The sequence below is a fragment of the Dreissena polymorpha genome, chromosome 4 (genome assembly GCF_020536995.1).
Source record: "Dreissena polymorpha isolate Duluth1 chromosome 4, UMN_Dpol_1.0, whole genome shotgun sequence".
Taxonomy (NCBI): Eukaryota; Metazoa; Mollusca; class Bivalvia; order Myida; family Dreissenidae; genus Dreissena; species Dreissena polymorpha.
The window spans coordinates 79,719,357-79,735,956 of NC_068358.1; the positions used below are offsets into that span (position 1 = coordinate 79,719,357).

Here is a 16,600-nt window from a genome sequence, read left to right on the forward strand (position 1 = left end):
ATATGATCAGCACCTAATATGAACTTTAGCTTTAAAGCTGAATGAATGTAATACGATATTACATGCATAAATGGCCATCGCAAATGCATATTTGTGTATGTTACTTCTTTAAAACTATAAGAATAAAGAATGTAACATGATTTGCTTTTAAAAACAACCACCGCAAATAAATGCGTTGCAAAAAGTCAATGTCAATCGTTGTTATGAAAACGGATATGCTGTACTTGCACATAAATTTTTTCATTCATATACATTTATATGATTTCATGATTAAAATGTGTGTAGGGGTGGGGGCCAAAAAAACTCATTACACTCACGTAGAAAACAATTAAACACATAACCCAGACAACTCGAAACAAACGCGTTCTATAAAAACTGATACTTGGATCGAGTGATTTGACACTAATTCGTTTATGTTTATGTGAAATATAACAACAAACGTGCAAGTAGATCAAACACGGTGTCATTCCCGTCAAGATGGCGCAAAACCAAACGTCTCACGTTACGTTGATAATACAACGTCAGTTACGTCGCTGACGTTTATTATCCCCGGAGTGGTATGAGTGAAAAAACACGATGATTTAACATGTTATTCATGTTTAGGATGACAAATGGTTATTGGTCAATTTTTTGAAGCCTTAATTAGTATTATTCAAAACATGCTGCAGAAATATTATTTTATGACAGTTTCTAGGGAATATTGAATATTTGGGTGTCAATAAAATATTGTCTGGTCAGGTACTCATAACATTTTCATTAATTGTGTATTGTTGAAAACATTTTTACTTAGACATGTACGACATGCAGTCATTGCCATGTATTTCAAAATAATCATTCGTGAATGTGTTTAACATTTTAATCAATTTAAAAGAAATAAAGTTGGTCTTCAAATTTAGAGTATAACAAAACGGAACAATGTTAGTTTTTTTAATCAAACAGGGTATCTTATTATTAAATAATTGATATTGTTTTTAAACGATCGCCATTCCTATTTACACACTGTATATTTTAAAATAGAATTATTATTTTCCTTATTATGCTCGCAAATGTAAGGGCATTGAAAGTAAACAATACATAACTATGTGTTCGATTTTTCACTTTTTAACTAACTTTCAATCAACAAACATGAACATGTGGCGTGAAATGTCAGCATATGTTATTTACATTTCAATAAAATTGCTTAATAAAGTACTTTTTCTGAAGTCATACATATTTAATGCAGAGTCACAATGACTAATCATTGCTTTAATTCCCTCAAATATGTTACATTTGCACTTCAGTGACATATGACTTGAACAAACGAAGACAATACCCAGTTGTTACTTCTTTGTTGTTATAACCCCGGTCAAAATTTCTTTGTGTTTTTTAATTTAGTTTTAGAAATGTAGTCTAGCATAAAATATCGCATTAATATTTCAACGAATTCCTCGGCTTAGCCAAAATGAAAACAGTCCTGCTGGCTAGAGTTGTCACACCTAAATTTCCCGTCAACCAATCAGAATCGAGCGTCACGGTTAGTGACTCGCAAATGAGTAAATGGGATACTATAATTTTCCAATTTCACCTTTACGTTGCATTCCGCTTTTAACTTGCGCTCTAGTTTGTACTGAGACATTACAGAACTGTGCGTTATAGAAACGACACTTCCAATTTGTGAATTTAAAGAAACGGTGCTATTTTGGGATTAATACTAAATAGACATTCTAGTGTTAACGTGTTAAGATAATTCTGACAGATAGGTTCGATGGTTGGACCTCTGACAAATTATCTTCAATTGTGTTCCGTGCGGTGAGGCATTATATTTTGGAAATAATTGATAGGCGGAAGATTTGAGATAAGTTATTGTAAGTAGCATAATAAGGACTTATAATAGTGATTAGCAGATAGAAGACACTTCTATTGTGGTGACGTTGAAGTATTTCAGTGTTAATTATCGACGACTAGCCACTGAGCTCGTACCGCGCTTTGCACGGGAAACATATATTCATTCATTACTTTGCCACTTGGTGGGAGTTAGTTTCTTTAAACGTCACGCGTGCTCGTTGATCAACTGTCGGTGTTTGGACTTTATTTTCGGTGCTCGAACATCAATGAGGATGATGCGGTTACTTCCGGTTCTTTTGGTTGTGCTAGTGGTGGAGCAAGCTCGTGCATCGTGGTGGTAAGTGAAGTTGTTGTGTTGTCTTTTTTTAACTAACAAAATGATTATGAAACTTCAATGTTTTCTACGTAATACATTGAGTATATCTAAATTACTAAATGATATAATTTATACTCTTTGTTTCTTTTAGTGTTTAATTGATACTAAATAAAACGGATAATGTTAGGAGCATTTGCCTTACATCATTTTGAAATTTGTGTTTGAATTTGATAAATAAAATGTATTACATAATATAAATTTTAATTTATAGAAATATATGCAGAAAGTAAAATGTTATTCGTGTGTGATCGTTTCGTTGATTTTGTTGTTGTTTTTTTCGTTCATAAATGGGATGTTATCCTGGACTTGAATACTTATTTCTTTGCCCGAGGTGTTGTTTAGCACTTTTTGGTACGTTTAAAGGAAACACATCCGTTTGTTAGGCAAACAAGTCAATTAACCAATCATTTAAATAAAAGAAATATCGCCTTCAAATTATCGATACAAAGGCGCCGACCACGGAAATCTATTCAGCCAGACAATAATTAATAACAAATTAATAAAATATTTATAACACTTATTTTGCGGCTCGTTTGATTAGTGAACGCTTCCTCTCAGTTTGTTCCTTTTGCTAGACATAGTAATGAGATTAAAATCTAGTGAACTTAAAGCGTATTTCATCGTGTGTGTGGCTTTATTAATCCCGATTTCGCTGTATTTCAGATATAAGTAGTGAGTTCGTGTGTTCAGAATTAATTCACTTATTTTTTCGCTGAATAGTTGGTTATTTTAACCCATTTATGCCTAGTGGACTCTTTCACCCTCTAAATTGGATCAATTAATTTCCAAAATTAGGGATTTCTAGTATGTGCATTTCTATATTTAGAATATTTCTTACAGAAATTCCTTTAAGCAAACAGCGCAGACCCTGATGAGACGCCGCATCATGCGGTGTCTCATCTGGGTCTACGCTGTTTGCCAATACCTTTTTTCTAGACGCTAGGCATATATGGGTAAAAGCTCTAAATAAAAGAAAATGAAACAAAAAACTTTTAAATGTCTGTTATTATCTTGATTATTTATCACTTGGTATTTTTCTTAACAACGTAACAAATCTGAAGCCAAATTCTTCCAAGTAATAAGACTTTGTAGCATATTTCTGCAGATGTATTATATGTGTTGAAACAATCCAGACAACCTTTCCGCGATAATATTAAAGCAAAAGACAATAACTGTCTATACGATATCATCTAACACGAGATTACTTCGCATTTAATTAGAGGTTTAATTTGTTTTGAATAAATTATTATCGCTGTCGTTATTCCACGGAATTATGCTTCGTTTATTGCATTTATTATGTTTGTCGGAATTCGTATGGACTCATCCTGTTGTACCGAATTACCTAATTATAAATGATCTTTTGTTTACTTTCTGTGATTTTTTGTTTTGCATCAGTCTGCAGATTGTTATTTGATAGCGTGCAATAATAGGATCTTATTTATTTTACGCTAAATGATGGTATCCCCAAAAATTGTGTAGAGTTTATTGTTGTTTTCAACACAGAAATCTGATTGACCATCAAGATACCGATAATTTTGAAATGAATAAGATAATTAAAAGATAAATTCACTGGCGGTATTTTTGTACAATTTAATTACTAGCATTTAGTCGATAATAAACGTGAGAAAGGCAATATTTTCATTTCTCCAAGAAAATTTTGACGCTTATGTCATTTGGTTAACGGATAAGACCTGTGAAACCTTTGTTCAGATTGACGATAATCTGGTAACTGAAAGGATTTCGCTGCTTCTTACGTAAAATAATGCTATCCCTGTCAAGGGGTCCTTTTTCCTGAATTTCCTAGATCCAGACATTACTGTCGCTGTAATCATGGCGTTGATGACAGAATAGAGCACGGATTAGCGTTGATGTGTAATATTTGACGACTATTTAGCGACACTTCAACAAATTGCATTTTCTCTGAGGGCCACAAAGGCCTGTAACCTACACTGTTTACTTACGTTGATTACCGCTGATAGGAAATGTTCCGTGGATGAAATGACTTAAGATTTCAAAAAGCTGGAGTCAATAGAAGTGTTTATTGAAATAAGTTATTGACCCTTTCGGACTTTTGTGCAATAAATATTCGCTAGACAACTCTAATAACACAATTTCTCTCTTTGATATCTAAGACGCGTTTGATAGAGTTATGTATAGAATTGGTGCAAGACAAGGAGTTGTTTCAGTCCCCTTGTTATTCCGCGTATAATTTGTCTAACTATTGACATTTGTGAAGATGTTTTATCATCCTAAAATAATTCGAACATCTTCACTTTAACATCTTTCCGACTTCAAAGACATTCTTAACTGAAAAGCAAACATGATAATTGGGAAATATTTTGTGTTAATATTGATTGAGAAATCTATCTACAGCACTTCTTAGTCGATCAACAAATTTTTCAACACTTCTATTTTACGTCAGAGAACATGCGGAGTATTTAATCGTATAGCTTTACCATTATCACATTCAAATATTTGAAATTGATTATTGGCTCATGGAAATAGAAATATCAGTTTTTGTTTTTGTCATTATATTTTAAAAACTCTGGTCCCAGAAATAATTCAATGACGACATTTAAAACATGGTTTCATATAATTGCAATCCTTTCAATAGGAGCAAAAAATCGAGCATTATAGACGATGGTGATAACTGATTGTAATAGCGCGTAAAATGCTTATATCCTCTCGGAAACAAAAAACGCATGGTATTTTTATTTATAGTTCATTGTATTCATTGAAACCAATGACTTCTTTCAAAACTGGGATAAAAACGCAATTATTAAGACAATCGGGATTCTTTTAACACTTATCTTCGTCCATTTGTTAACCGGTCTGAAGGCTTATCGGCACATGCTTTCGTTTAGCTCGCGATCACTCATCACTAATAGCCAATTATACTGAACAGAACATTTGTGATCTCCCGGGTCATATTAATTCAGTTTTTCTATTACAAGTGAACCTTCACCGTTGAGACGACATACTATGAAACTGCTACAATTTACGATCCTGTTGTTCGAATCTTTACAGTGTTAAACACCTTAACATAGATTAGAACAGTTTAATTGCGTTAAATGAACTGGGTAGCAAATTGATCCTGGCAAAAAACAACTCAATATTATTTCTTATTCTAAATAAATTGTCTTTGCACGAGATGCCCTTTGAGTTGAAGAATTTAAAGGTCTTAGCCTTTTACTATTTCAAATCGAATAAGTGTATGCCAGTTTGTAAACTGTATATGCATTTCTTCGTACTCCAGGTATCTTGGAGTTCTGGGAACCTCTGGTAGTCTGTCCCGTGACACGCGACAGATATCCGACCCGGCGGCCGCCTGCGATAACTCGCCCTACCTGGACGCGACACAGAGGGAGCTCTGCCGGAAGGAGAAACGCCTCCTCGACGTAATCGGCGCTGGTGCTTCAATGGGCATCGAGGAGTGCAAGTTTCAGTTCAAGGGACGCCGTTGGAACTGCACGACGTTCAACAACACCGACGTATTTGGCAACGTCATCAAAATAAGTAAGTATTTGACCTGTTTAACTGTTCTTCTTTTGGTATCTAATAGTGCGTAAGCGCCTTCAACATTGATATGTTTCTGGTAAATGCGATGTAAGGATTCAATATGATAAATATATTTAGTTAAGTAGTTTATTTTTCATAAAAATAAGTCATCTATTGTTACCACCAAGTTGATAATACTAAGTATGGGTTAACAAGATATTTTTACGCACCGATTGGGTTGCCTGTTAGCAAAATAAGCAAACCATTGAAGTATGCGTCTAATGTAAGTGCGTTCGAAAATCAAGACAGAGCTCAGGCGTGTCTTATCTTACATTGGCTAGATATATTTGAAATTTCGCGCGAAATACACGAAGTATTAAGATAGTGGTTCTTTTCTTTACTGAGTGTGATTAGCGTTATTATATGTTATCTGAGTAACTTTCTAGTGCGGGTCAGCCTGACGGACACCGGTCATCGGCTCAAGCCAGCTTGACCACTGATCGCGCTATCTTGTTCTATCGGCGTAAAGACTTACACAGTTTTGTCTATTGTCCCGGATTTAGATTCGCACCCTTTGATAGTTATCAATCATAATTCAATACGGGCTTTTATTTCTTTCATTAGGTTGATAAGAACTTTCTCCCAAACAGTAGTTATCAAGTTAAATAAACCACATTATAGATGACCGAGTAAAAATATGGCTTCCCGCGATAATTAAGATTGACGGAAATTCGCATTAGCTACGGTTACAAGATTTATCCGAGTTTTATTTCTATCCGAGCTTTTTCAAGTCTCTACTAGAATAAGGAAATGTGTCACAATATTTTTTCTTCGTTTTACCTATTTAATGATACAAGGCCCATGTGGCAGTGATCAATGGATCTTAACAATAAACTAATTGAATCAACCACTACTTAAGGAGCACAAAGTTTTTTGTGTGTTGTACATACAGACTCAAAGATCAAAAGGCTTTAAATGGAATTATAGCCATGCAATTATTGCACTGATAATACCAACGGATATAATTCTATAGAAAAACAATTCGCGAATATGTTGCTAATTTGATCGACCCCAACCTTAATGCTTACTCTTATGCAACTGTGAATATTTGTATGTAGCAATCATACAAAAGTAATGAAACAATAATCGTCCATGAACTAAAAATGTATTATTCGCATTTTTGTGTGTCATATACTGGTTTGGTCTACTTCGGTGAAACCTCAGATATTTATTTTATTCAACTGTATAATCGCTTTCAGCCATACGAACTGTTTTGGCAAGCAAGTTGATTGACAAATTGTTAATGAAAGTAACGCATATTTGAGATAAAATTGCTTCATTTGTGAATAATTCGACCTCGCGTGCGATACGTCATAAATCAAGGATAGATTAAACTATCTTGTCAATAGGAACTCGATACGTATGTTTTGTGTGGTTCCGAATGTTCGCGGGTATTAGAGGGAAACTCTATATATCCCAATTAAAGCAAACATTATTACCCTTCAGTTTCTTCAAAGAACGATATCAGTGGAATGTTACCCGGGTGACTTACATGCAAGGCAAAAACACTAATCCGAATGCGTTGTAAAAAAAAATCCGTGTCATTTAGCAAGCAAATAAAGATTTATAAGAGATAACTTCAACCCCACTATTGTTACCGGTATATTGGTTTGTTAACTTGAATAACAGACATACAGTTGATACCAAATCGTCGTTGCACCACAGTGTCGTTATTGAATGTTTTCATGAACATAAAACTGTTATTTTACTAGTCCTATCCTTTGAGCAAATGTGTCCATTATTGTTGATCCTCCGGCATGTTGGTATCCATTTTGTATCGTATGTGAAATATAATTGTTTCTGATGGTATCTTTGTCTTATTTCAGAGAGTCGAGAGACAGCCTACATTTACGCCATTTCGTCTGCCGGCGTAATGTACAGCGTCACCCGCGCTTGCGCACAGGGATCGCTTGACGGCTGCGGATGCGACGACACGGTTCGCGCTCAGTCTACGGAAGGGGAATTCGAGTGGGGCGGTTGCTCGGAGGACCTCCACTATGGCGCCAAGTTTGCGGAGGATTTTGTGGATTCGAAGGAGAAGGCGAAAACGGAAGCCGGGAATGAGGCGACGGTGGAAGTGGACGCGGAATTCAGCCTCATGAATCTGTGGAACAATAAGGCCGGTCGATTGGTCAGTACTCGATTGTTAATTTATTGCATCTACTGATTTATTCACTTTAAAAGTTTATACTTTATTAAAATAGTTTATAAAAAATTTTACTTTTGATGTATGTACACTTGTTTAGCTTGCTCAGTATGTTAGAAACTTAAACATTTCTGCAAGTACGACAATAATAACGTTTAATCTTCAATTTTCTTATTAAATTTTGAATTAAAGTGCGTTCACGTGCTGTTAAACAAAACGCAATTAAATATTGGTCTTAAATATTGATTTTCCGAATTTCATGGTGTGATGAATCTTATCTTTTTTTCCTTCTGTTTATAGGCCACACGCGAGGAAGTCGATCTTGTTTGCAAGTGTCACGGCGTGTCCGGTTCCTGCTCGGTGAAGGTCTGCTGGAAGAAGATGCGCCCCTTCCGGGACATAGGAAACGCTCTTAAGGAGAAGTTCGACGGCGCCAGCCTTATGAAGGTCCACCGCCGGAAGCTGAAGCTTCGCCCGATCAGCCCCGACATGAAGCGACCGACTCGCGACGATCTCGTTTATCTCGAAAACTCCCCGGATTTCTGTGAGCCCAACATAAAGAAGGGATCTTTGGGTACACGCGGTCGCGAGTGCAACAAGGACAGCTACGGACTCGACGGCTGTAACTTGATGTGCTGCGGTCGGGGTTACTACACCGTCGTGAAGGAGTTCACTGAAGACTGCGACTGCAAGTTCTTTTGGTGCTGCAGGGTGGAATGTCAGAAGTGCACATACAAGAAGGAGATTCACTACTGCAACTGAGCAGTCGATTAACAGGGCACTCATAATTACCTTATAATTACGGCGGAGTGCAACTGTCATGTTGTGATCTCTCTCGCAAGAACATCCAGCGCGTGTTTTCGTTCGCAGCGGACTACTTTCGTAGAGGAATGTGCGTGTATAGACGTCTATCACTCCGACTGGGTAATTCTTGGAATTACAACACACCAAATGTGCTTCTTTTAATAGACAGTGACTATTTGCAGTGCGTCCTTCCATTTGTGATAGTAAAATTTGTGGAAGATGAACTCTTAAGCCTGAAAGCAGTGTGAAATTAAGATTGCGCATGCGCAACGTGAAATATTTATACACATGGAAAGTAAAACGACAATTTGCTACTCAAACTGGCAAAGGGTTTCATTTCCGACTAATTTGAAATCGACAAAGCGACACCCTGTGTTTAGTGCTGGTCGGACGCTAATTGAAAACAGCGCCATCTAGTTGTTAGGCAGCAATTTCGACAGGGTTTATAGGGCCTAATTAAAGGGTTCCGCATTTGTGGCCACCTTGATGTATATGTACAATAATTACACGCGTGTCCACTGTTTTTACTGCAAATGACATTTTGCAAACAGTATTAGTGCTATAGAAATATTTTCTACTTTCTTTGTTTAGAATGCTTATTCATTTTCCACCAACCATGTACTGATTTCATAAATGTATATAACCATCTTTCATCTCATCGATCATTATCTGTTATATAATATATTATATTGTTTGTCGTAATTGTAAAATAAATGAAAAAAGCTCATACGTGTTTTCGTGGTTTTAAAATAATAAAATAAGTAAGTCCACGCAAACATTTGTATGAAACAACGATAAAATGAGCGGAGTAACTCATTACAATATATGAGATCTTCATAACAAAGTATTCGAAATGTAATATTTGCAATTTATACGAACACTACTCTGACATAGCAATTGTTTATGTATTTTTTTTTATATAAAACCGAATTGCAGTCATTTTTTTTAAAAATAATAATAAAAATAAAACGCACAAATGAGCGAGGCAAAAAGACGAATACACATACGATTAAGAGTATATAGAAATACCGCATACAACTGAGCCTTGTTCTGAGAAAACTGGGCTTAATGCATGTGCAGTCCGCACAGGCTAATTAGGGACGACACTTTCCGCCTAAACTTGATTTTCGGTAAGGAGGGACATCCTCGAAACTAAAAATACCATAAAAGCGGAAAGTGTCGTCCCTGATTAGCCTGTGCGGACTGCACAGGCTAATCTGGGACGACACTTTCAGCACATGCATTATGCAAATTAGCGAATATTCCTTTATGCATAGAAGGAACTTACACTGAACACAAACGCGTGTTAGTAATACTTGGGACCTGAACAAATACAAACGTGTATCTATTAACTATTCATTATTTTACATTGTTCATTATTATTAACTGTTAAATATCTAACACAATTTATACATTCCTGATTAATAATGTGAGTTGCTTTCTGGAACATAAGTACGATTTGATTACAATATGTCATATTAGTTGACACTTATTATATTTTTCATGTGTTTTGTATATGCGACAATGATCACAGTGCTCGATCGTAAGGTATTTTTTTGTTTTGTAACTTTTGAACGAATGGTCTCTGACTAAATAAAAATCTTCTTCTTATATGAATGTTTGACGGATGTCCCATCATACTTAAAGGAACAGCATATACTGACCTGGTTCTGAGAAAACGGGGGTTAATGAATGTGAGTAAAGTGTCGTCCGGGATGACACTTCGCTTTTAAGGTATTTTTCGTTTCAACGAAGTCTCTTCCTATCGAAAGAGCGCGAGGAAAGTTTCGTCCCTGACTAGATTGTGCGGACTGCACATGCTCATCTGAGACGACACTATACGCACATACGTTAAATACTGTTTTCCATAGCGAGGCCAAATATTTTATCTGAGGTGTTTTTGCTGACTGAAGTAGCAAGCTAATGTGAAATGACCCAAAAGCGAATTAAGTGGAAGCGATTTGAGCAAATGAGAAGACAACATCCGCGAGTTCAAACAATTGCTTTTGCACTAAAATTGGCAAAACTACAATTAAATGTAGCATATTTTGTAACAAATATAATCATCCGAAAACTTCGTGAAACCGCTTCGCGAACCCATGTCTAGACAAGCAGGGCCGTGGATCTACAAACATTTACAAACATGTACGGACATTTTGCCTGCGGAACTGATTGAATTAAATCGTATTAAGTATCTATCACTGAGTTTCATTTTATTTATCCATATTATTATGTCGGATTTTAACGTACATTACGAGACTTCACATGCAAGGTTCACCGGTTTTTGCCCAGCTTTAACGTGCACTCGAACGTGAAGGATCAATTTCAAAACAAGTATATTGGTCTGGAAACGAACAATATCTGATGTGTATAATTTGTTTTGAGAACAAATAACCGTCAAACCCTCGCCAGCTGTAAAAATACACCGGGAAAATTCATGACAGTAGGTTGTACGGGTCTGACAACATGTCTTTATGAAACAAATATCCACCTGTTTCACTTCGGGGTATATCAGTGAAGAAAAACGAAAAAAAAGCAATTGAAATACCTACGTTTTTTTGGAGCTTTCTTTCAAGTTATTCCGTACAAAGTGAAGACAATATTGTTATGGAAAATAGAAGGTCGTGCGAGCATAAATATATTTGATCCTCGTTTCACGAAATCAAATGCTTTAAGCTCTAGTTATTTAACCGGTTCACATATCTACTATCACGTACAATGCTATGAATTTGATGAAAATCTGCCTCAAACATTCCTGATCGTTTCAGAAAATGAATGTCATAATGCAGATTACTTAGTTTCGTACAAGATAAAAATTTTCGGACAAATGCAGTGTCTTAAGTTTACCAAAATGAAACACGATGCTACCAGTTTTTCATATATATATATATATTATTAACCGACGCCAATGTATATGAGACCAGTTTAAAAGAAAATAATCGGAATAAAGAATACACAAGCACGAGTAAAAGCAATGATGAGACTAATGGAACGAAGTTAGAAATTGTGTTTACTTTAGTATGGCTGAAGCCTGTGAGACTCTTTTCAATACAATGTTCGACCCTAAATAAATCACTCGAGAAAACACTCATACAATAAGAACTCCATTATATTCGTGGTTTCCTACAAGTAGCTTTGTTTTTTTCGTTGCCAAAATACTTCCATCATGCGCATTCGCAAGTGCAAATAAACCTCCAAAAGGCCTAGGGGAGCATTTCAGATAAGAATTAATCAATTTGCTTGTCCTGTTTTTTGCACATCTGCAAGATTATTGTTTCTCCTTTGGTAGTCTGTATTTCATCCGATGAAATGCGATCAAATTAAGAACCAATTACGCTGTCAACGGGGACGTATCATTAATCCAAAACGGTTGATCGACCTCCTGTATAAATACAATTTGCTTTGCCTTTGTTTTGGATACGGGTCTGAAGTTAATTATATTTTGCACAGAAAGACATTGATCACGATATCGTTATACTCTTTTATGTAATTATTATTGTTCTGTGCAACGAAACGCCACATAGCCATGTATTTCAATAAAACAACAAACAACATACGTATAGCTACATATAGAGCACAATTAAAATTAAATAATCTATTTCTCTAAACATATAACATTAAAATTAATAAATCAATCATTAGTTCGATAAACGAAGCGATAAATGAATAACTATCAAACAATAGCATTCGATATTATAGAAGCTATACCTATTTTATTATCTATTTCACTGTAAACACACACTCCGATGAGAATTGTTCATGGTTCGCGGGACGCAATAAAATTAATGTGTAACGTTGTTGAATATTATTACTTTTTTAATAAGACTCAAACATTAACACAATATCGGTGTGTGGCGCTTCGAAAAATAACTGGACCGTAGCATCGATCGAAGTTCCATGCAGCGTTCTATGATTTGACGTTTTAAAATTTTACGCATGAAAGGTGACATATCTTCGAATACATAGTATTTTTGTTGTATTTTCTTCTTTCTGCACTTACTAAGTCTACTCAAGTATAATGTCGCGTTTTGGAATATGACGACGTAGAGCATGACGTAGTAGAATGTGAAACGATAGAATCTGACGTGCTAAGATGTATCATTGCAAGTTATGTCGTAATAAGATACATCGGCTACTAACCAGTGACTTACTGACAGCAAAACCTCTGACAAAGCATTTTCCACAAAAGGTATATAATGGCCTGAAATCAATATGACATAATCATCCAAACACACAAATACATTATCGTAAGCCTCTGTCTGCTCACATGCCTTAAATATATATAAGAAATAACAGAGGGGCAAGAATGAATCCCCGAAGGGCACCATAAAATATCTTTGCTGTTGCACACACGGTATCCGGAGCATCATCCAAGTGTTGTCTGTTCGATAGGTATCTTATTGGTAAACCAGCTTAATTTTTCTTGACCTTGGCTTGACGCGTGAAGTTTTACCAGGAGAGTTGCATAATCTAAAGTATTGAACGAGTTTTGTAGGTGCAATAATTACATACCTACAACATTACCTTTATCATTTTTGCTTTTGATGAAATCATACATCTTTTTTTCCTTTAATATATGAATCGGATTGGTAAAGAACAACTATTTCTAGAATACTTGTTACGTCGTATACGATAGAAACATGCCTGTAGTAACCAACGGATAAATGATATTTTTTATTAAAATGGGGGACAACTCTAGCAGAATTAAGATCATCTGGTACAAAAACTTGCGGGACCAAAAAAGGCAAAATTGACAGGTCACCAATCTCAAACAAATATTGACTGTATGTCATCCAAACAAGTTGCCTTATAAATTCACAAGACTTTTTATATTTTAAAACTCAATTCTTAAAATATAATTTAAAAAAAGAACCCCCACTTACATTTTGTTTTTGTAAACATAATTTAGATCTATATGAATAAGAATGCGGTAATGAAGAATGTGACGTTGTAGAATAACATATTGTAGGTGTTCATACATTTGACAACGGAAAATGTTACGAACATTGTATTGAAATATAACGTAGTATACAGTTGCGAATGCAGGGAAAAGTTTCGATTTTTTTATATATATACTATATGTTAGTATATATAGTATATATAAACAAATCGAAACTTTTCCCTGTGGTTGCGAAGTCAAATGTCACGCGGAACAATGTGACGTGGAAGAATATGACGTTGTAAAATGAGACAAAAAATATTACATAGTAGAAAGTGAAGATTTCGAATGGGACGTAGAAGCAATTGGTGTCGACGAAAGTGACGTGATTTATTGTGAGGTCATAGAATGCCACCTAGGAGAAGGTAATAGAAAGTGACGACGTAGACTTTGAACTATTAAAATTGACGTAGGTGAATGGTAGAATTTGAAGTAGATTATTTTACCTTGTAAAATGTAACCTAGTAGAATAAAACGTGGAACAGTATTACAAAGAATAATGTGAAAGAGTCGAAGGTTACGACGTAGCATTACGTAGTAGAAAGTGAATCAGTTGAATAATCAGAATATGCCATAGTAAAATGTGACGTAGTATGTTTTACAATTTAAAATGCGATCTAGTAGAACAAAACGATGGTATGTGACGTCAATTAATGTTACAAAGAAGAATTTGACGAAGACGTAGATTTAAAAGGACAAGATGCGACGTTTTTGAATATAACGTAGTTGGATGAAAATGTTAAATTCAACGTAGTAGAATGTAAGTCTTTAGAATATAAAGAATGCGACGAGGTAAATGCGAACTATGGTGATTTATTTAACGAGTTTAACTGTAACGTAGAATGTTAAATGGTAGAAAAGAACATAATAGCATGAATGTGTAAGAATGTGACGTGGTCGAATATGACATACAGTAGAATGCGAGGTAGCTCAATATTAAAAAGTAAACTGTGGCGTACTAAAAAATTACGGTATAGCATTTCTGTCATGCACATTCTCCTACACTGGACCATCTCAGTTTAGAACGCAAACGAATACATTTCAGTTCCATTGACACCCATATCGACGCCTTCACAATCCCTCCGACCATCACTAAGAACTCCACCAATCAACATAAACCTCGTCGGCAATGCGCGATAGAAGACAACGCCTGTACACGGAATCGCTCACCAGCTGATATATAGAACATTCCAGCGATTTAACCAGGTAGAGACGGTCGCTGAATGATTCCTGCTTATATGGGGTGATGATTAAGTGATATAGTCACACTGAAGAGGATCCAGTAGCCAGTTAGATTGAATGAGCGTCAATGTGTTCGCTAATTAAAGGACAAGTTGCATCTATACTGCCTTAATGTGTTGAGCGAGCATTGACACTATCTCTAATCCCCCTAGCATTACAAATACCTCCATTTCACGAGTATTGGATATATCTCTAATTCCCAAACATAAAACGTTACAAATGTAGTTGCTTATGGATATCTTACAGACCACAATGCATACATCGGTAAAAATAATACAGATTTGGTATTTGTTTAGTAGTTTTAGTACACGCGACAACAGTTCAAGTATCTGGAGTAAATTGATAGCTGTACGTTCATAATGAGAACACCGTACAGTATCTATACAATTTGCATCAAGCGCTTTCAAACATGAACGTTAGGTGATGGAAACGTGAATGCATTTTTAACAATCAAAATATTTTTCATCATATATTTTATAGCAGTCACTTACTTTCATCAGCTCAAATGTCAATTAAAAATGCTTTGAAATAATTTAGGTGGAATTATCATAGCGTTTATTGATCTGAACGTCTTACCTAGTGTGGACGATCTCTGGAAATAGTGCTAGATATGTATTTGATGACAATTCAATAAATCAACGGTTTTATGATCATTGATTCTGATGATATGTTATTCTACAAAACGGATTTCTATTTCTGTTGAGCAATTTGGCAGAATAGCAATTTAATTTTTTTTTCGTCCTTTGATAATAATTAAATGAAATCAGACAAATAATAAAAGCCTACGAGATGTAACGGTCGCTGTAGTGTGAGCTTTTGCGTCTTGAAGTCCGCGCTCGAACCTCATTCCAGGTGCATTTTTTATTTGATCTTTTTCAAAATTATTGCGAATATAACATAGATAATATTTTGTTAGAAAATTATTTTCATGAAATTTATTCAAATACAAAATCCTTGAACAATTTCCTTAAATTTGAGCCCTTGAAAGAAAATGCATAAAGATGGATAGGCATTGTTTTAATAATAATAAAAATATTTTCTAGGCATTATTTAATCATGTGAAGTCGAGCAAGGGATATCTCAACTTCAAACGTTTTTTTTCTGACTGATAACAAACAAGTTTCAAATAGTTAGATTTGCAAAACTATCCCACCTGATTTCTGAGGAATCAAAACTAATTTTTTAAAATCGAATCGGCTTGCATGCAATACTTTTTATTAAGTTTTCAATATCCTCACTGCCCCATAAGACTTTGTAAATGAACAAATATAAATATTATGATAACTATCTGGCAGATGGTCACTAAATGAACTTTGGTGTAAAATTTTGAAATCATTCTAGAGGTTTAAGATAAGGCGATTTTTGAGTTTGCCAGTTTTTAAATATTCTGGTGCTATGACAACCGGGTTTTAAAAGGTATTAAAGTGTTTGTTTGTCAAGTTTGATTTTTCGCCGTTTTCATTTTTTTTTCATTATTTCACAGTTTTCACACGTTTATTTAAACATAAAAATCACATTTTTCTGACATGATAGCTGGTTTACCAGTACTGAGTGCACATACTAACAACAGTAACTGATAACTGGCCATCTTGAATGAGAGGTAGGGGAAGAATAGCCATAGAAATGATTGAAAGTGATTCGAATGTTTTGTATAAGGGCTATGACAGGAACGTTTCTACCCAATTTGGTTAAAATTTACCAAACGATTTCA

At 35.2% G+C, this 16,600-nt stretch overlaps 1 protein-coding gene across 1 annotated transcript; it reads left to right on the top strand.

The window, feature by feature from the left end:
* The first annotated feature begins 1,605 nt into the window (after window positions 1-1,605).
* On the top strand, window positions 1,606-9,435 carry LOC127879059 (protein Wnt-4-like). Its single transcript, XM_052425649.1, has 4 exons — window positions 1,606-2,161; window positions 5,457-5,716; window positions 7,585-7,889; window positions 8,205-9,435. Exons 1-4 carry the CDS (start codon window positions 2,091-2,093, stop codon window positions 8,664-8,666), a joined length of 1,098 nt encoding a protein of 365 aa, XP_052281609.1. The 5' UTR covers window positions 1,606-2,090; the 3' UTR covers window positions 8,667-9,435.
* The last annotated feature ends 7,165 nt before the right edge of the window (window positions 9,436-16,600 follow it).